The sequence below is a fragment of the Zonotrichia albicollis genome, chromosome 8 (genome assembly GCF_047830755.1).
Source record: "Zonotrichia albicollis isolate bZonAlb1 chromosome 8, bZonAlb1.hap1, whole genome shotgun sequence".
Lineage (NCBI taxonomy): Eukaryota > Metazoa > Chordata > Aves > Passeriformes > Passerellidae > Zonotrichia > Zonotrichia albicollis.
Window position 1 is genome coordinate 19348553 of NC_133826.1, and position 22112 is coordinate 19370664.

A 22112-nucleotide genomic window follows, 5' to 3' on the forward strand; every position below is an offset into this window, starting at 1 on the left:
AATCTCTTTGAAAATTGCAGCATTAGCAGTTTGGTCCTGCTTGTAAATAATATGTTGTCAGATTTGTCCATGAGATTAACAATGGTTGCATATTTTCTTGCGAAAATACACTGATTCATTGAAATCCACCACAGAACACCATTGAACAATGCAGAATGCCTTTGTAATAACCTCCTTCTAGGTATAAATCATGCAAAGTTTTGTCTCCTTTAGGTTTTTTTTTGTGACTGTATGATGTCATTTTCCAATTTATCATATGTTGTGGTATTTTATAACTGCATTTGAAAGTTAACAAAATAAAATGTCTAGGTGAGAAACAAATATTCAACTGCAGATTCTTTGGTACAAACTTTTTGGAAGAATTTTCAAAGAATGGAGCTACTCTTTCAGGTTGGGATAATTCACTTTGATTTTCAATGTACAGCAAACTTCAGTTTATGATCATAGTTACAGGAAGAGTAGACTGTAGATTTAAGAGGAGGATTTTGCTCCTGAAGTATGCAGAATCATTAGAAATTATGTGAGAGAAGATCCTGTCATGCCATTCTTGGGCCATGTGGAGCACCCTGTTTACAGCTTCAGAGAAGTTCCACAGGTGGGGAGAAGACTTTTGGATGAAGTAATCTATCCACTGACCCAGAGCTGCTGAAATAGTGATTGCAGCAGGGGAGTTGTACAAAGGCAATTTCAGGCTGTGTGCCACTACCAGCTTACCAGAGCCTCTTACACTTCAGTCCTTCCTTTAATTTGCTGTGCTTCTGCAAACACAGAAGTAAATGATCTTTGATATATCTTTTGTTCTTTTTATATTGAGCATAAGGGAAGTTGCTAAAAGTGTTTTCTGCCATGTAAGACATTACAACATTCAGTTTTTAAAGTGCTTCTCTGACCTAGTATTTCAGAGCATGAATAGCACTTACATCCAAAGATGGATAATTCCACAATGCATTTCATCTTTTCCCTGGGAAGGTTTTTTTTGATGAGTATTTAAGCTACTGCATGCCATTTGTGCCTAGATATGCCATCCTAATTTGCTGCAAACAGGTTGTATTTTCCACATTCTATTATTATTCCTATCCTATGGGATTTATTCTGCTTTCGCATGCATCTTTGTGATCTCTTCTGTTTTACAGGATCATCCTTTGTCTGTATCTTCCTAATGGAAAAGACTATGAGCAATTCAGTGGTCTTTTAATAAAAGTCACTGGAAATACTATTGCTCTTTTCACAAACAGAGGGGAAAATTGCTTTTTGTCTTTGTCCCTATGCATGATACCTCTTTAAAGGTGTCTCATGCTAGATTGTTTTCCCCTGTGGTTGCATTTCTTCAATGTTTTTTTCAATTTCCATGTTGCTACTTTCAGTCTTTTTCTGAATTTAAGCATTCTGTGGAGTCATGAATCATTTAGCTGAGGATAAATTTTCCAGCTCTGGTTGTTGAAATTACCTCAGATCATTTACAGGGGAAGGAAAATGTAATGGTCTGGTTGAGTCAAGTGCCTTAGAACCTCAACTTCCACACTTTTGCTTTAGGGGATACAGACTCTGTCCTGACCATAACTATGTGTTCCTGAAATGACACGCAGATGTTAACCACTCTGGAGTTGGAAATGCAATGATTCCTGAGCAAAAAGTTAAATAATTTGTTTGCATGGTTAACCACTAGATTTTCCACTGAAGATTAAACACTTGCTGCATATCTTTGTGACTTGCTATGTGTTATGTGAGCAACATGGTTTGAATTGAATGTAGGATTTGGTCAAAATCCTTACTGGAGGAAAAGAATAAAATCTTCATTGATTAGGGGAAGAAATTGAATGTTCTATGAACAAGGGAGTTCTTTGTCTTTCTGACATTAGTTCAGGTAGTCATTGGTTTGTGTTTGGAATTCTGTTACTTTTTTATTTTTTGAAATGTTTATTCTGGAAAAAAATATAAACTAAATGCTTCACATTCAAAGGTTGACATTTTAAACAAATAATTTTCTTCTGCAGTCAATTCACAAAGGTAATATTGAAATTATTCAACTGTGAAGTGGGTTTAGTAGCTAGCTGTGTCCATCATGAAGAGCATCTGAAAGTGGAGAGGCAATATCCACTGTCCTCTGTAGAAAACAAATTGGTGTTGTGGAACTGTCTGCAAGGGTCGTGCAAGATGGTTAAAAGTTGTCTGTATTGACTTAAGTCTTTGATCTGGCTGAAGTTACCAAGAATTTGTTTCATCATTTCTCTGTATTCACAGGTGGTTTGAATTCAGGTATTTGTAAATCTCATTCTTCAATTTAAATCCAGTTTAGTATTTATTCTGCAAAATTCCACCTACCTGGGACAGGAAACATTATTTTTAAGTAATGTAAATTATTAATTATCTATTATTATTATTATTATCATCAATTAAACTAGAAGGAAAGTAAATAAACTGTTAGTACTCCAGACTGTAAAAGTCTGTAATGGAGATTTTTTTTTTTTAATATTATATTAACTTTTAGATAGCTCACATTGGTCAAAAGTTGACACAACCAAAATACCAACTCCATCTATATTCATAGCTCTGAGAGAATTTTTTTAAAGTTATGTCTACAAAGATTCATTCAGGTTCATCTGAGAGCCCACACAGAGCTGCTGGGACAGACACAGGGCTGCTGTAACACAATTTTCAGGGCTCTGGCCTCAAGTGTCTTCCCTTCCTGAGGAGAGACAGAGCTTCTGGGTCTGTGCCCAGTCTAGGTCAGTGTGCACTAATTTAAAAGACCCTGTCCCTAAGTAATATAAACTTTGTGCAACAAATTTCAAAACATCTTAATATTTTTCAGAATTATTAAAATAAATATTTTAGGAAGCAGAAAATTTGCATCAAGAATTAAAAAAAACCTCATACTATATTGAGTCTAATTTTCCTAAACTCCCAAGTTTTTCATAAACTCTGGCTGTAGAGGATTTATTGTTGCAGGTTTATTGCCATTTGAAGGCAGCAGGTGCCAGTGAACTTGGTGTGGAATTGGTAGATGTGCTTTCATTGAGATGTGTGGGCATCCTTGTTTACTGTTTCCTAATCCATAGCTGCTTAGTAATGCTTCCTATATGTACTGCTAATGCAGGTTTAGAGTTGAGCTGTAACATAGAATATTATCATAAACAGAAAGTAGTAGTTTCAAGTGATGAGAGAGATCCTCTGCTATCACTGAATAATCCCCTCTCTGGTTTACCACTGGTTTTCTATTTCATCAAAAGGGATTTGAGGCTAGCATTTTGTGAAGGACTCTTTTGTCCTGATATGATGTGAAGTGGAATTATGAACAATTTAAAATGAGAATCTGAGTAGTGTTTGTTGGGGATCTGGTTTCCCTCTCCAGTTGATTGCTCACCATACTGAAGCTTTGGGCTGCATTGCTTGGATCCAACGTGCTTTGGAAACTGAAGGGAATGTGCTTACTGCCCCAAGGCTGGAGTCTCAGCAACACTTAAAAGAAGGTTTCATGTTCTAGCACTGTTCCCTGTGCTTGAATCCCCTGTTCAGCTGCCTCAGGCGACTGAGCAGCTATCTCAAGATCACACTTCAGGTTAAAAACAATTTCCCAGAATCCTGAGGGATATGAGAGCATGCCCAAAAATACTGCTAGGAATTCTAAAGCCATTGTTGTCTTTTACTGTAACAGTATGACATACTACATTAATTATCTGTGTTAAAATAACACACCCTGGAAGTTATACCTTCTTCAGTTGTTTTAATCCCTCTGAATTGCATCAGGACCATGGTCCTGTGTCTTTCTTGTTTGCCCTTGAGCTAGAGAGTCTTTGGCTAAATATGTTCATCTTTTCTCCTGGCTAAATCCTTCAGTAGTTTCTTAGAGTCTATTAAATGTTCTACTAGCATCTTTCCCTCTTTAACTTGAAATTTGTATGTTTATACCCTCTGTCTTCTCTTTGCTACAAAGGCAAGATTATACTTTTAGTTTGTTTTGTATTATTCCTATTGTGTAGACAGAGCCAAGTCATTAAAGTTGCTGGTTTTCATTAATATCTTTCCAGGGAAAAATGTTGTAGAGTTCTGGTCAGCAAAGGCAAATAGATATTTATGGTGGTATCCAAACCTATGGCAGTTGTATCATTCCATACCATGAATCAAGCAGACAAATTTTATATATATTTCCCCAAATCATACAGAAAGTATTAGAATGCTTCCTTCTAATAGTGATGAATTAAAACATTGCTTTATTCATGAGACTTTCGTGTGCTGATGAAGAAAGAATTCAGTTCAGAGATTTCTGTTTTGTCTTACAGTCTGTGTCTTCCATGTCTTCAGACCTGGGATTTGCATGCACTTAGGCCTGACCTTGCTTCCAGAGGGAATTGTGCCAACTCTTACAGTAGTTCTGTAGCTTGGGGATCAGAATTCTGCACCTGGTCTGGGTATTCAGCCCCAGTGATCAGAAGATTTTTTTAATGAACAGCCTTCTGAGGAGCTTCTACTGATAAGCCATTGCAACTTCCTGATGTTGAGTTAAGAACAAATGAATGGCAAAGGAGAATTATTTTCTATTCTGGTTTTAGAATTTTAGTAGGTACCTGAAAGTATAAAATAAAGGATTTGGAATGGAATTTGGGATAGTGTTTACTTACACTAAAAACTGCTATTAAAAATTCCTGTGTGACTTCTGGTAGACCAAACTGATAGCTCTCTATTCATGGCAGAAAAGATCTTGTTGCTAAACTGATTTCTACTAGCTCAGGAAAACACGGTTGTAATAATTAATTTATTTAAATGCTGTTAATTTTTTTTTTTATTGTTGTCTTCTTTGACTTGGTAATCTGCTGCAGTTTGATTGGAGCTGTCTCACAGGAGCCAGATGACTCAGGTTACAGTCAGATTGAGGAAGACTCTGTCTGTGCTGCAGTGCTGAGAGGCAGAGAATTCTAGACCCGTGTCTTTGTTCAATAGCCTGCATTTGTGTTTTCCTTTAAATAGTTATGGGATAAACACTACTGAGGGAAAAGGGAGGGAAAAAATTCTAAAACTTGGTCAGTGAGACATTTGTCCATAATAACTGGTTATTTCTGTTGTAACAGCTGAAATCAACTAGAGTACTTGTAATATCAAGGCTATGGTTTAAATTTTTGTGGTCTCAAAATTGTCCTTTTGTGGAATTATCTTCTCCAGTAGCTCAGAACAGAAGCCAAGCTGCCTGCAGAATCCATTCCAAGATACATACATTGAGTCATATATTCCCTTGACAGCTGCAACATTCCCGTGTCGGCATTTGTTGGCTGGCTGATGAAAGCAGGATGGCAAACTGCTCTGACATGGGCAATAGTCACTGCATGTGCTCACTGGTAATTGGGCTGTTCCTAGCAAAGTGACCCTTTCCATAGGCAGTGTCTCTGATGACCTTGATTTTGGCATTGTGGCCAGCCATCATCCCAGCAAGCTTTTCCTACGCACATGCGATCATTACTCGTCCCTCTGTCTAAAAATGCTGGGAAGAATGAGGGCTCCCAGCCAGGCTTTTTGCATGGAATTGGCAAGAGTAGTACTGGGGTGGTTGTTGTGGGTTCAGATCCCACTAGAACTCACTGCCATTTTACTAAAATGGATTGCTTATCTTTTTAATGTTTAGCAGTGCAGCTTCTGCTGACATGAAATATTCTTACTTGCATCAGAAATTCCTTGATGTGTCTTACCATATTTTTTGTTATGATTATGTGTGTGATTTGAAGAGAGTCTTATAAAGTAAAAGAAATTGTTTGGCCCAGTAATTAAAGCCATGTAACTTCATTCTTGGAAAAAAAGTTGTGTTTTTTTTTTAATTCCAAGTGAGAAGATATCTAGTCAACCTTAATATTCTTACCATCTTCATTGCTGGGTGTAGACCAGTTCAGTCATCATATTTTCTTCCTCCATTTTGTATCTGTTCATAAAAGTAGGAGGGAAAAAAGTTCAGTGAATGGCACAAATTTCTAGCACATCCTTTGCTGGGTGACATACTCTGATATAAATTGTGTGACAAACACCTGACAATTCAAACTGTTGTGTTACAGCTCCACAAAATATTTGCCCCAAGTGTGTTTATGGTAGAAGTCATATGTGAATGTGTGTTCAGAAGTTGCACCGAAGCTTTAACAAGCAAAAGCAACTGACTTGCCTAGAAATGGTTCTTTTTCACGTTGATAATATTCTGTCTGCAAGAATCTCTTGTGAGTTGTTTTTGTGAGCATAGTTCAGAAGTGTGTTTTCATGGGGAGATGGTGAGGATTTGGGTTTTGCACCACACCCTTTTCATCAGATAAGACAGCAATAAAGACACAGAAAAAAAATGTTACACATATTTATGTTAAACATCATAAGAAACCTTCAAGAAACCTTCATCATTTTAGTATCTCATTTAAAAATAAGAAATTACCATAGAAAAAGTTCTTTTGGTGCAGATGGGAAAGTGAGAATGAATCTAAACTTGCATTAACATCCTTTTTGTCAAAGCTGTAAATAAGCAAGCTCAGCAAAAAGATTTAAAGCAAAAGTTGTGTTCCCATACAGATGTGCCAAGAGGTCCCAGTGTGAATACAAGAACTCTTGTGAAGAAGGCAATGTTGAAATATCTTTCAAAGGAAAGTCCTTGTCAGATAAATTATGCCTTTTCCACAATATACATTATTTTTTTCTCAATAAATAATGTACATTGTGGAAAAGGCATAATTTATCTGTTTTGCATATGTTGAAGAAAAACCTTAGATTTTTCACTATTTTAAATCAGTGTTGATTTATTAACATCAGTTCGGTTGCTGCTATTCATAGCACTTGGGAATCATTATCCTCTCAGATACAGAAGTCCAAAAAGTATTCCAGTTCAAGAAACCATGCCATCATATTTATAGGGGCAACAAACTATGTAGAATATATATACACATCCTAATATATCTTACCTCTGTTTGTCTGTAATACCTTCAAAGAGCTACTTTTAGGGGTACATATTCTATTCTATTACATATCCAGTTTTGTAATAGCTGAGTTGCTGATAATTTTGATCACATTTTCAAGTCACAGTGTGTGGTAGCATTATTGAATAAGGTATGGTGGGATTGATTTTGTCCCATGCAGTGGATTGGGTTTTTTTAATCTGGTCTGGTTTGTAATGTCAACTATAAGGATAAAAATATGTCAGCATAACTAAAATAACATTGCATTGAAGTAGTTAGAATGAGCGGTCATGGTCAGAGACAATGTGCATTAAGCCAGTACTATGCTGTATTTTGCTGTTTAGTTAGTCATTTAACAGTTGTGGAAACTGCCTGCTTGTAATGAGTTTTCAGTCATGAAGTTAACAATTGGACTTCTATTCATGCCCGCCCTCCTGTTGTCCTCATGGTTTATCATGGTTCACAGGGGAGGTGTAGCAGGAGTGATGGTCACAGAACTGCAGACAAGCACCTGTACTGTGGCAGTGAACAGGCTAAAAAGAAATCCTTTGGAGGAGGAAGTACAATCTCTGTATTTGTAGTTTACCACAGTCTTCCTGTGTGTCTCAGAGAGGGCCACATAGCCTTCTGGTGTCTGTGTGCTTTAGCCTGTGCTGTGGAAACACGTGTTCTTTCACAGATTTAGAAGTTAATTCCTCATTGATTCTAAGAGTAGTCTGCTTTATTTATCAAGGCTTTGGCTTTCAGTCTGCATGTGGGCCACTCTAAGCCTACAGCTTTGATTTAGCAAGTTATGCTGAAATGAAATCTTGTAGGTTTCTATGAGTAGTGCAATTTACACCCAGCATACATATCAGAGAGAATGTGGACCTTTCCAACCTGTGCAACCTTCCTTAATAAAGATACAGTGACTGCAGTTGACCTCTTATGAAAAGTAGATCCATTTGTGTTTTTATTCTGTGGCCTGAATAGAAGATATAACAGAATGGGCACTGTTCACTCGACGTGGGAATTCTCCCTTGCTCTGACTCATGTAGAGCAGCAGGGAGGGGGAGGAAAATGGGCTCCACAAACCTGGTATCCAGTTTTGTAATTTACAAAATCTTTTTGATCTGAACTTTGTACATTTAATATTCCGGAGGGTATTTAGAAGTTTGATAAAAGTCTGTAGTAGTGCTGGAGAAAGATAAGGCTCACTATTGTACTAAAACAGGGTTGTGGTGCCAAGACAGTATATTTATGTTTTTCTGTTGCAAGACTAACAGTGCCCATCAAACTTTGTATAATTTGGTATTATGCAGAGTAAAGATAAAAATACCCAGTCATTCTCTGAGTTGCAATACAAAATACTTTAGGCTTAATACTCAACTATATTGCAAACCAGTCCATTACCATGATATAGTGCTTCACAGTAGCTGGGAGAAATACAGTTTGGTGAAATTACCCATGTGATAGGGGCCAGGTTTTTTGTGGAGAATAAAAAAAATCCTTACTTTTTTCCCCATTATAATCAACTGTTATTTTGCCCATATGTTTTCTTATATGTCTTGCAGAGTTTTATGATAGGCTTTCAAAGCTGGATGAAATTTTCTGTTCCAGCATTGTGGTCAGTCAGTTTTTAGCATGCATAAAGGAACCAGTGTTCCTACGTTTTTCTTTGAGCCTGTGAAGTCAGAGTCGCAAGGAATAGAACAAAGCCTCAGAAGATATAACAGGAGCTTTTGGGAGCTAATGGGGAATTGCAAACTCTTTGTTTATTGCACCTGGCACTTTCTCAAAACCTGCCTTGTAGGGGCCAGACCAATCATTTCCTCAAGCAGATATGGAGGATGCTTTCTCTCCCTGAGCCAAAGCTCTGTAAGTTTGTAAATAAGATAGTTAAAATATATATTTTAAGAGTACTTTCTAGAGGGATTATAATTAATATATTTTAAACTTTTATCTCAGGAAACCTGAACTTCAGGACTAGTTAAAACAGTTAAGCTAAAAAGAAGTATGGACTTCAAAACCACCTGCAATCACAACAGCTATGACAACATGTATTTTGCCTGAATTGTCTGAAAAAAAGTTTTAAAGCATTCTGAACAGGCAGTAAATTGGGGGGGAAAAAGAAAAAGCCTGCCCCATTTTCAAGAGCATTCTGGTGTTTTTGAGACCCATGGCAGGAGCTCTGGGGAGCTTACCTCTGTTGGTGCCCCAGGAGAGGGGAAATATAAGGAAATGTGTCCCCTGCATCTCCCAGGTTGTTTCAAGGCAATGAGTCAGGACCATTTTTCACAAGTTTCTCAATATGCATATTTTTAATTTCTGTTGTTGATATAATTCCATGGATCTTGTTTGATAGACATAGTCACAAGGGTCAATCTGTCAGATAAGACCCAGGAGCTAACCAGACCTTCTGTTCCTTATCCATCTTTTCTTAAATCTTCATTCTTCTGAATTAATCCAGAAGATGTAAATAGGGAAATAATTCTGTATAATTCTCTCCTTACAGGCAGTCTTTCTGATATTTGTACAATGCACAGCAAAATTAACTGTGTTAATTTTTCATCAGGCAAACAGAAGCAGTTCTCTAGAGTAGAATCCATTGACTGATTGTTCAAATTTAAGCTCTGTTTCCCAGTGTTTTGAATTCATGTTTCCATCATGCATTGAAATAAGATTTTTTAATACAGTTAGACTGAGCAATTCTTTAATTAATATTTATAATTTATATTTTAATTTAATGCAAAAGTCAAAACACTTGAACTGTCATATAGTAAACTGTAACTAACACCAAAGCAATGGAGTTGACATGAAGGGTTCTAACTTCATCCAAACAAGTTTGTGTATTTAATGAAAGGGAAATGTTTTAAGTGTATTCCCTTAGAAAAATTTCCCTTAAGAAAATACTAGTTTTATAAAAACATTGAAATTCTAATTATTTCTGTGTTTTCTGGGAGAGTATTTACTTTCTTAGCAGTTTTGAATTCAGCTTTCTCTGTGGGACATCACTCTGAGCACATGAATGCTATAATACTGATTTTAGTAGGAATGACTCAGATGACTTTTAATGCAAAACATAAATGACCTGAAATTTCTTGATGAGAAATCCAACACCATGGAGCAGACTACAAAGTCGCCTGTGAGAAATATGCTAGAAGCAAAAAATCTTCAAGTATACTGTAGGGGAAAAAATGGAAGCTTTTTGTGGAAATGTACTATTTCATGTCTGTGACTTAATTTTGTTTTATTTCAACCTGAAATGAAAGCTTTATTCTTCAAGGGCAATAATGGCATGTTTTTGTAACTCCTTAGCTTTCAACAATAGTGTATAATATTTTGGTTCACCATTGTGTTAAGACTGTGTTTTTCTGACTGCTGTGGCATAATGATTTATTAGTGTTGACACTCGAGGGTTGTTTGTCAAAAGCTCAGCTTTTGCTCCTTCTGGCAGATTACATACAAATTATGTAAATAACTATAGTGCTGGTTTTTAACCTAATTATGTTATACATCTTGAACAATGGTAATTTCTATAAGGGAAAGACATCTGGAATTTTAGTTGTTAATATATTTTTTCTTCTTTTGGTATTCCACAAAAGAAGCACATCAAAAAGCGATAGTATGCGTGCAGGTTTTTTTCCTACAGTTTATACTTCAGTTTATGCTGCTAAAATAATGTGAAAGCTGATCTAATTCTTTTAGGACTTCAACAATCTGTTTATACAAATTAGCAGTAAGCTGTAACTTCACTTACAGAATTTCACAGAGGACTAGAAAAATGTAATTTCTTTTTTCTTATATAGATACACACATCTATGCATTTTATACAATTGGTCTACTCAAATAACTACTGGATTAACAACAGTGATCAGACTTCTGTGTTCACACAGAGACAGACTTTCCATCTGTAGCATTGCAAACTGAAATACAGCTCAAGTCAATGCAGACAGAATTCACATGGTCCACAGAATGCACAGCCTAAGGAGCTCCCTCCTAGCCCAGCCCCAGCTGCCTTCCTTGCCAGCTGGGCTTAGCAAAGCAGAAGGATCAAACTATCCCAGACAGGTCAGGGCTGAGGAGTGGTGGCAGGCCAGGACTGGGAGTTGGCTTTTGTCATATCTGAGGTTTGAAGGAAGACATCTGATTTCTGGCCTGTCAGCTCTTAATTTGTTCACTGCATGCACACTTGTGGTTTGTTTAAAAGTAACCTTCACATCACCTAGGTCCCATTTGACTTCGTTTGCTTGTCAACAGGAGCTGAGAAATCCAGCTACATTTTTAACCTTCATGGTTCTTGCTAGGCACTGCTTATTAACTTGAAGATTTTACACGGAGTTTTACGTAACTTCTTGTAATGATCTAACAGAAAATAGGCAGTGTGACATGGTTCATTTGGGCTGCATGTCCTTGGGTTGTATTGCTCACACCTTATTAGTCTTCAGCAAATGTTCCACTTTCCTTTAGTTTTGGCAAGCTGCTTGGAACACCATTTCCTTCTTTTCATTCTGGTGGAGTCCAATTGTTCTTTGCTTATACTACATTAGCCTTTCCCAGAATTTAGCCTGGAGTTTTTATACACCGGGGAGTTTCCAGTGTGTTTAGATTATAAAATGATTTCCTAATGTGACTGTGAAAGAACCACATTTTCAGATAACACTGTCAAACTAGATTTCAGTGCCATTTTTCTGTGTTCCTTTGCGGTATTTTGCTCTACAGAAATGATGTAAAAAATAATTTTGTTCTCCTGAAAGTGTTATTTTTCAAATCATCCACCCAAGTAGTTAGGATTGTCCTAAATTTTTTTCTTGTTCTGTTTTTCTTTAGGTTTATGTAAATCAATTGGCGTAAGCAATTTTCTTATCAGCCATCTTGAGCAACTAAAGGAGGACTGTGTGATTACTCCACATGTTAATCAGGTGAGTGGATACATGTATTTAAAGTATCTGGGTTTGAATTTTCACTTTGGTTTTTTTGGTTAGCAACCTCCTCCCCACTCCTATCTATGAAAGGCTACACCCAAGTATTGCTTTAGTCATGCAATTTCTTTTTTCATTTCTATTTGTGTATTGAAAACCACTCCGGAAGATGACCCGAAGGGTAGGGAAGTTCTTCCTCAAATTTCCCCACCCAGTTTCTCTCCCAGGCTACTTGTTTGTGTCTGGGTACACAGACAAACAAATGGTCCCTGTGACAGTTTTTTGGTGATAAAACCGTTTAGAAGTAAAATTCCAGAATCGCAGAACATTTAGCATCTTCAGAGCGAACCAGTTTTTGGAAAGCCTCTGTTTGAATACTTTTGTGTTCCTGTAAGCAACACTGAGTCAGTTAATTACATCTCCATGTAAGGATGCCCTTCCCTTGCTCCCCCCTCATTTCCTAGTTCACAGGAATTCAGTGAGCTCCTGCTTTAGGCAGGTGCTGTGACAGCCCTGCAGAATGTTTTTGCTGCCCTAGGCAGATCTAGGATGGCCACCTACGTACCGGCAGGCTGCCAGGACACTCGACAAATGTTCCCTTGTTGCAGGTTCTGCCTGCAGCTGTGATGGAAGTTCATGCTCCCATTGCTTCCACCTCCTGCAGATAGTGTGTGTGTGTGCTGACATGGATGTGGGAACTGCAATGGATGGAGTGCAGGCACAGGCTTTTCCCTTTGTACAGGTGGTCAGGATTTCTGACAGCTGTTTATGGTTTAATGTCATTAACAGCTATAAAAGTGTTGCCAGAGTGTGACTGTCAGAACCAAACAACTCTGATTTTAGCTGTCCACTATACTAAAGGTTACTGAAGGGCAATTAATTAATTTTAAATAAGCCTAAACCCATATACAATATTTAAATCCAGTTATTCAAAATAAACCATGGAAATATATGTTAAGGTGGGCAGGTTGATGACTGTTTAGTAATTGGTGAATTTACCAAGGTTCAAGAATAACACATCTACAAAGACTTACTAGAGTTTGGCATGAATTGTAACTGCCTGTTAAATAATAGTAGCTTTTCAGTTTTCTACTAAATCACTTCAAGGAAAAAATAGTGATTTTGTTTTGAAATTTCCTCTTACTCAGTGTCAAATGTTACCAGTCTTACTTTTTCAATAGTGTTCATGGCCACAAGCTGTTTCTTGGTGCTATTTGCTTTTTCTGAGGCTAAAAAGAGGATACAAAAAGTTGAGGTGGTGGTGATATTGAGGGGTGGGAGAGGGCCCCTGCTGGGTAATTTCTTTGAGATGCTACACAGCAGTTGTGAATTGAAAACAAAAACCAACAGTGAATTACCCATACCATTGCCAAGTGCTCCACCTAAAACAGTTTTGTTATAGCATTAATTCATATTTTTAGAGTTAAAGGAATTTTATAAAGCATACTTCAGCTTATCTTCAAAAAAGTATGTATTCTGTTTCTTGCTTGATCTTGGAGAGTTAATGAGTCTGATGGTAAGATTACTTAAGTACCATCAAATAAATAATGAATTTCTAAATTCAAAATGGAAATGCTGTACTGAGTTCTTATTTCACTGTTCACAATTTATAATACAGTTTTTCCACTATATTTATGAATAAAATAGTGTACTGTTTCAATGGGCTTACTAAATATAAAACATTTGCAAACAGTCATTGGATACAAAGTCTAAATATTAAAGAAACAAGTGGAGGAAAAATATGTCCCTTTTAGAGTTAAGAGTGTTACAATTACAACAGTCCCCTTATGATGTTAAAATTGAAAGTTGGGGTTTTTTTCTGTGAAAGGGAGAAAGTAGGAAGGCAAGAGAAATAAGCAATACTTCTGTTTTACTAACCAAGTTTCAAGTACTGCCTTTCTTCTCAGTTCCTGGGAAAAAAACAGTATTGTCTTTTAAAGAAGCAGACAAGGCCTGTCTTTTCAAGAATATAGTATTGCTGAGTTATTTATTAATAAGTAAGCACCTTTTAAAATTTCAATATACTGTTAAAAGTACTGGTAAACTGTAACTGTAAAATGATGCTACTTTATTCTAGCATCATGTAGAGTGAAACTTACAACCTAGTTCCAGGTTTGTGTGCCAGAGTTTTGTAATTGACTTGGCAGTAGCAAGTTTGGATTTAGGCTCAAAGAAATCTTTGAAATCTCTCTAAAGGTTCATTGCCCTGTTACTCAGGGGGAAAATAAATATTTTATAAGTACTTAACAAATATATATGTTTCATTTCCTAATGTGATGCACTGAACCCAAATATAAGCTGTTCCTCTGTGAATTCCATTTAGGAATTCAGTAGAGGAATTCAATAGAATTCAATATTTTTCCAGTCCTGGAGAAGTGTGAATTACTGTGTAGTGACCTCAGAGAGATTTACTTACACTGTTGATATTGCACTAATATTGAGCTCTACTGTGTCAATTTGTACAAGGTAGAAATGCATATAAGACATTAGAAAACAACACCTTTGTACATAAACTCACTTAAACTGTTCTTCTATATAGAAAGTACTCATAGGCTTGTATTTCAGTTTCATAAAGAGAAAAAATTGTAAGACAGCATTGTCATTGAGAAAATTACTGAATTCCAGATGTGCAGAAACTTTATCATGTGTAAAGGACTGCAGCAGGGTGGAAGGAGGTAAGGCCTCTGTGCATCATCTGAGGTCTGACTTTCTAGGGCCATGTGTAAGGGTTGTTATTAGGCTCAGCTTTTCCCCATTTGCTATGACTGTTGTAAAAAAAACAGTGCTTTGGTTGGAGGTCCCCTGTGGCTGGGCATGCAGCAGCTGTGAAGTTCTGTAATGTGAGCTGCAAACTGTTCTGTTAACCAGATGCCAGTTTTTACATGCCAGTCAATCAGGGTAGGGTGCCAGAAAAGATCAAGATCTTCCTCTGCCATTATGTGACAGACGGCCCTTGCCTGAAAACGTCTGATGACAAAAATAGCAAGGGTGGGGCAAGACAGGAAGCAAGAATTGTTATTTTGAGGGGAAGGATATGTTGATCACTCACCTTATGCCTCTTGTAGCTCAGGATCCTTGTACCTTGCAGATGCTGCTAAAACCTTCCAGAGTGTTTTAATTAAAAGAAATAAAAATTCCAAGATGCTTATTTTATTTGATGCATTTGATTATTTTAGTAATATATTTAAGAAGAAAAATACGTGCTTCTACTAACACAAAACTGCATGTACCAAAATGTCAAAAATACAATTCACAAAATTTGGGAGCCTCTGGATTCAGTGAAAGGCACAAAGTATGATCTTTTCAGGGGGGAAGTAGTTGTTGCTATGTATTCTGCTTGTGAAGCTTTCAGGTGATACCTCAGCATACTGCTCTTGATTTAAACATTCCTGCTGTAACCTGAAACTGTGCTGCCTGGAGTCTTATTAGACCAGCAGGTAAATTCTACTTGCAGTTTAATTAGTAATAAATGCTGAATAAGTCACATGATGCCATAGAGGCACTGCAGATGTTTCAGCATTTGGTCCTAAATACATAATTTTTATTTAATATTTTTGAACTGCGTTATTTGCTATACTTACTATAAAGAACATCTGCTAGAATTGCTTACTCTTTTACTAATCCAGTAAAACACCTGGCTTGCTCTTTCACTTCTCCCCTCATAGTTCTGCATAGATTCAATGAGAATATTTCATATCCAGCTCAGGTGCAAACAAGGGAATAACTGTATGACCTAAGCACTGCTCTTACACATACAAACATGAAATACAAAGGGTACTCAAAGGTCAAGAAACATCAAAGGTAGAAGACATGGATGTCTGCTGCTTGAACCTTGTTCCCGAGTCCACCTAGTAATTTAGATCATAGCAGCTTTAGGCTGACTCAGCCCAGCCTTCCAGGGGCACAGTTTTTTCTTAGCTCACGTTGAATGACTGCCAGCCTATTGTTACTGGCTATTGTTGTCTGAAAAGACAACATGTACTAAAGATGAGAAACAGGAAATGTTCATTTGTCCTCTTTATGGCAGAAGAAATTTTCCAGATTCCACATATTGAGGTGATTGCTCAGAAGAGTATTTTTCTTCAAAATGCGTAAGAGCTCAGTCCCTGGAACAATGCTGATGACCAGTCACAAAAATGCATCACATGATTTTATATTTTGTTAAAGCAAACACTACCCACTTTCATCTAAATGCAGAGTAATGTGTGCTTCTTACAATGAATAGACTGTGAAATTCTTATTTAAATAACTTATTAAGGAATGTCACAGAGTTTCATTTCTGGTTTTATCTACATGCCAGAATATGTCTCTCCTCTGAGATGATTACTATCCAATAACTTCTTTTTCCTTTTGCTCCCAACAACTGTGTCTTTGTAGCTTGTTACTTTTCCTCTTTTAACTGGTTCTTGGCAATTTGTGATCTTCCTTCCTACAAAGGGTCTCCTTCACACCTCAGTTCCACAGTGTGATTGCTTCCCTGCACAAGCTGATGGTGACACCACACAGAACACAGGATTTGCCATGTGCAGTCCATGCCAACAGGCTTTGCTTCCAAGGTCAGGTCCTCACCCTAAGCAAATTGTTCTGGTTGGTCGCTTGCAAACCCAGCCCCTGTGCAGCCTCCTCCCCTTGCCTGGGCAGCTCAAAGATCACTAGAAAGAATTCATTAGTAAAGAAGCAGGAAAGGACATAGATTTGGGGAAGAGAAAGTAGTCTCAAAGTACCAGTAAAGGTGACTTGATGCTGGCTTCCACTGTTCATTTGTATATATTTCTTAACAGTAGAGCAATAGTGAAAGTCCAGCTGCAGGTCAGGCAGACAACTGCGCCTTGTTTCTGAGGGAAACAAAATGCAGTTAACTTTTTGTGCCAATTATTGGTAAAATATGTGATTAATACCATTCATGTATCTTCTAAAACTGATACCTTATGCCTACTTCCCAGAAACAGTGACTTTACTCATGTTCTATTTTTAAAACAAGAGAGAAATTATTTTCATTTTTATTGATGTTTTCTACAAAATGTGTTTTCAGGGTTTTTACTGAGTTTATTTCTGTTTATCTAAGGTTGAATACCACCCTTTCCAAAGACCTCAGGAGCTGGTTGATTATTGTAGGAGCAGAAATATTGTTTTTGAAGGCTACTGTCCTTTAGCCAAAGGTGAAGCACTCACCCATCCTACTGTCATTCAGCTGGCAAAGAAGTATGGCAGAACTCCAGCACAGATTTGCATACGCTGGAGCATACAGGTAATGAAGGGTGGTAATAAAAATGTGTCTCCTTTCTCAGGAAAAAAATGCAAATTGTTTGGGGTTTGTGCATCAAACCAGAATTTATTTATACCAGAAGATATTTCTGCTTTCAGTATGTTGTTATTGTGTAAACTGGTGGCTGTACTGGAAGTTTAGAATGTAGTACACAAATCATGCCAGTATTTCAAATATTAATTATTATAAATAATTTGGTTGTAGAGAATAAGAGCCTCCACCAAGAAATGTTTCCAAAGTAGATGTTACAAGCAGTATTCCTCATCATTCCATTCCTGTCACTGAATATAAAGTACTAAGCAGTGAAATAATGTATTAAGTTGATATAAACCATGTTGTGTGTTGGAAATCAACACAGTGTATGTAACTGCAGCTGCAAATGACATGGAAAAATGTCAGTGTCCCCCAGAAAATGAAATTAGAACCTCAGAAGGTGTGAGGAATTCATTGTAATGGCTAGAAGATAGATAATTTTCTTAAAATCTGCAAATTTTATTGATGAGAAGCATAATTCTTTACAGAATGGGATTGTCACTATTCCAAAGTCAACAAAGGCAGAACGGATAGAGGAAAACTGCAAGGTAAGATTTGGTTATGCACTCAAGCCTGGCTAACATCCAAGTAAGAGTTCTTAATATTTTGGCTTCCCTTCCCATTTTCCTTACCAGTTTCATACTGGGGTAACTCATTCAAAATTGGCAAATGGATATTTTGAAATGACCACAATGTAGGAAAAAAACTATAACTCACAAATATCAGAAAATACTTGGAGAGCTAATTACTGTGAATAAAGAAATTTTCAGTTGATTTTTGTAATTAATAGTTCTAGTTATTACCTGTCTGATTGTAGAACATCCTAATCTGGCTATGGTTACATTCTTTTTGTGATAGGCACATAGGTCAAATGGAAGGAGTTTGGATGCTATGCATAACAGTCTATGAAAGCTTTAAAACTCACCTGGGGATAGCTCCAACATAAAGACCTTCCAAGGAAATCACAGTCCACCTGCCCTGACTCTTCTCCTACCTTCTCCTTCTACTCAATGTGCAGAAAAGGTCCCAGCATGAAGGGACTGGACAAAGTAAAGTGGAAATGAATGAGAATTGGCAGTCTGATTCCTCTCTCACACCTTTTCTAAATTTTCTTTTCATACCAAATAGTTTTAATTCATTACTTGTGTCTCTATTTCTCTAATCTGAAAGTGTTCTTTATTTAGGGTAGGCAAAACCACAACTTCTTTCCAAAAATATCATAGGGGTATGAACTGGCAAATCTGGAAGAAACTTTGCAAGAAGACAGGAATCTTCCATCTGCTGTTTTTATCCTTCTGTGTGTGTGTGTGGAGGTGTGAATCAATATACATGAGAATTTCTGCAGGTGGCCATGCCTGTTTATACAGCTCCTGCCTTGGCTGTTTATTCTGACATTCACACCGCCTTCTGTGGTACAAGCACAGCTGCTTGTGGTGCTGTATTGGGAACCAGATCAGAGAACAAAACCAGTTTGAAAATTCTTCCTTATACTTTTATTTTCCCCAATAATATTTGAAATCCAGATTAATTTCATTTTTTACAGAGTTTACTCAATGGCACCCCCAATTCATTTCACACAACTCAGGGAATGTGTTACAATCCAAACTTAAAACACTTAAGGGGGAGAGAGGAAAGAACTGGCACAGTCTTTGTGTGTTGTTTATCACACCTCCCTTCTTTTTCTTTCCCTCATGAGTCTGTGTTGGCCTGAGTCTCTACCACTTCTGGTCAAGTTGGTCCTCATTAAACCCTCAGTATATAAAACATAGGGTTTCTAGTTCCGGGACTGGTCCCTGGCTTAAGCTTAAAAGGCTTGAAAGAGCAATGAGATTTGACTACAAGGATCATTCCAGAACAGTGGTTGCTGGATAATGCAGGATGGGAGGAGCTCATTTGGCTACAGTTCAGGTTCCACAGAATCTTTTTACTTAGCACAGAAGAGCTATGACAAAGAGAACAGAAGCAACTGCCTGATGATAATGTCTCAATAGGACACCTTCTAAGAAAGCACTGACACCATCGTTCACATTGCAGGTGTGGCCACAGGAGAAGGCAGTGGCTGGAAGAACCTGTGTTTGAAGACAGGTGAATGCTTTCCAGTTTGAGTTAGTACTGAGGCACTGTGGCACTTTTTCTGTGTTTAGCTGATTTGTGCGAATTTTGTCAAAGTAGAGTCATAGAAAAGACAGACACAGCCTTTGGCTTGTTAGCTTTGTGAATGTCCTGATACCTTGTAAAAATTCTCTTTGTCTAAAGTTCTGAGAAAGAGAACTGTAACACTCTAAACTGAGCATTGGGATGTAAGTGAAATACTGAGCTCATTCTCCCAAAGAGATTGATGTCAGGATATTCCTATACCTACCTCTGGAGTTACAACAGAGTGCTGTCAAAACCAGCTTTGATATTACCCTTGTCTTGGATCGTTGCCTGAGGCCAGAGTGCTGCAAAACCATCTTAACACAAATAAACATGAGTCACTAAAGGAGCAAAGGACCCAATGGAGCCTGTCAGCTTGATGGAGTATTTTTCTATGACAAAATATAAGAATTTTCTGAAGGAAGAATATATAAAAATTGGGCCTCATATGAAAGTGAATCTTGATCAGTTAAATACTAGAATATATCTGAGGTTGTTGATTCTGTCTGTGCTCATGATGTTAACTGTATATGCATTCCCACAGGTGTTTGATTTTACAATAACAGAAGATGATGTTGAAATTCTGAATGGAATGCATGATGGGAGACATGTTTCCTGGGATCCAAGTTTTATTGTGTGAATCAAGGTTTGAGCTTTTCTTTGCTTTCTCAGGAGTCAGAGAGTCACACCATGTAATTTTAACTCAGAGAAGATTGCAGTAAGAATCTACTCAAGATAGTGATGTCTGCCGATAATGATCACTGATTTGAAATCCTTAACATTGGCAACAGACAAAAGATATTTTTGAGGGTAACACTTTTGTACAACCCTCAAAGAGATTTTATATCTCCATCTGAAATACTGTTCCTCAGTCCATTGAAGTCCATGCAAAGGCTCCTATTTATACCACAGACCCCTTTATATATTAAAGACCATCAGGCTGTTTAATTCAAATGAGGAGATACTCCTTGAAAAATATAGGGCAAAAATGCTACCTGTTATTGTGCCATATAGGTGTTGGGTATGAAATAATTTTTCCAGTATTTTATTAGAGAGATACAATATATGAAGAAGAAAAAAGTGGATGAAAAAAAGTTAATGTCATTATCATGACAGTATTTATGTTGTATAATATCCTGCAAATCTCCATGAAGAATATAATTTCATTGTAATACACAATATCTGAGAATGATCAAAAAAGTTTTATGCATATCACAGCATTACTGTGGCATTGACTCAGAGAGTTCTATGCATATTAGTTACTAGCCTAACTAGTAACTTTGGTAGATAAACCAAAGCAGTAATCTTTCCAGCCAAGTTCAGGTACAAATAAACTATTTGCAAGGCTGAAAGATGAGCAGCAAGCTCCATGAGCCAAAAATACATCTTTATTATTACTTACTGGAAATTGCGGTGAGGTTTTGGTAGCTTTTTGTGAGAATAAGTTTAGATTTCATTTTGGGTTTGTTCAGGAAATCCCATTAAGAGACCATACTGTTCCTCAGATTTTCTTATAAAATAGGTATCTCTACAGAGAGGTGAATATTGATAAATGTAGCTCACAGATCTGTTTTGAGAAATATGCCTGCAGAATCTATTGGCTTAGTATTCAACTTGTAGTCTCATTGGCTTGATATTTTAGGAGTTCCTGTGTCTAGAAAGGTATGGAAAATCTGATTATGATTTATATTGTGTGTGGACTTCCTGAGGCAGTTTTCCCAGTGCTGTTCTGCTTTAGTCATATTGTGAAACAAAGCTCCTTAGCTTTTTATCAAGAAGTGGCTTACAGCAATCACATATTCTAGCCTGCATTGTTTGTCCTCAAAGTGTAGAGCTTCTATACAGCTTGGCTAAAATCCAGACAAATTTACCTTTTAGATAACAGCTCCTCAGAGTTATTGTCTAGCTTTTTCTGGTAAACTTATCCACAAAAAATTGTCTAGATTTGCCTCTAGAATAATTTCTATGAAAAACAAGATATTGTAGGAAATGCTGCTCACCAATGCCTGCAGAGTGTGGTGTTCTGAGAAATATACACAATTTCCAGAGCAAGGCTATTTTCTAGTTTCAAGCCTGGCCCGCAGTCTGAGGAGCTCCAGTACCTGGGAATTATCTTTTAGATAACAAAATTATCTTTTAGATAACAAATTTATCTTTCAGACAAATTTATCTTTTAGATAACAACTCCTCAGAATTATTGTCTAGTTTTTTTTTTCTGGTAAACTTGTCCACAAAAATTTGTCTAGATTTGCCTCTAGAATAATTTCTATGAAAAACAAGATATTTTTTATGAAATGCTGCTCACTATTACCTGCACAGTGTGGTGTTCTGAGAAATATACACGATTTCCAGAGCAAGGTTATTTTCTAGTTTCAAGTCTGGGGGGGCTCCAGTACCCGGGAATGCCACTTTTGGTGTCTAAGAACTGCTCTGTGCCTGGCTCAGCTGTATGATGAGGGTTCAATAGTTCCAAGCAGTAAAGCTCATTTATAAAACAAATGTAATTTTTAGGCATTTTTTTAGCTTTTACATGCAACTGTGGCAATGATTTAGTGAAAGTTGGAGAGATTGTCCAAAAATAAACCCTTCTACCAGTGGCTCTCAGCTAATACTGCTTTTGAAAAGAACAATGCCTTAGCAGTATGAAAAAAATTTGTGCTGTTGAGGGACTCCTTCCTTCACAGTGTATCTGAATTAGTGAAACAAGGACTAGAAGTGAGTCATGTGCCTGATATTTCCTAAATAAGGCTTTTGGCAGTGATGACTTTCTAAGAATTTACAAAACACAGGTTGGAGTTTCACCTCTAGTTCTCTCTAAAGAAACAGACATTACATCAACATACTGCTTCAAACATAAATGGTGTG

General features: G+C 37.1%; 1 protein-coding gene across 6 annotated transcripts in view; it reads left to right on the top strand.

Annotated features, from left to right (window-relative positions):
* Positions 1-22112, top strand: part of LOC102065696 (putative oxidoreductase ZK1290.5) — a 45326-nt gene that overhangs the window by 19969 nt on the left and 3245 nt on the right. For 5 of the 6 annotated variants that reach the window (XR_012581375.1, XM_074546178.1, XM_074546176.1 and 2 more), the window contains 4 exons: positions 11721-11812; positions 16878-17060; positions 17600-17659; positions 19792-19893. Coding sequence is in view for 4 of the 6 variants with exons in the window: in XM_074546178.1 (XP_074402279.1) it covers positions 11721-11812; positions 16878-17060; positions 17600-17659; positions 19792-19887 (431 nt within the window). In the remaining 2 variants the exon portion in view is untranslated. Of the gene's footprint in view, positions 1-11720; positions 11813-16877; positions 17061-17599; positions 17660-19145; positions 19197-19791; positions 19894-22112 lie in introns of all 6 variants that reach the window. The other variant, XR_012581376.1, reaches the window with a different exon arrangement.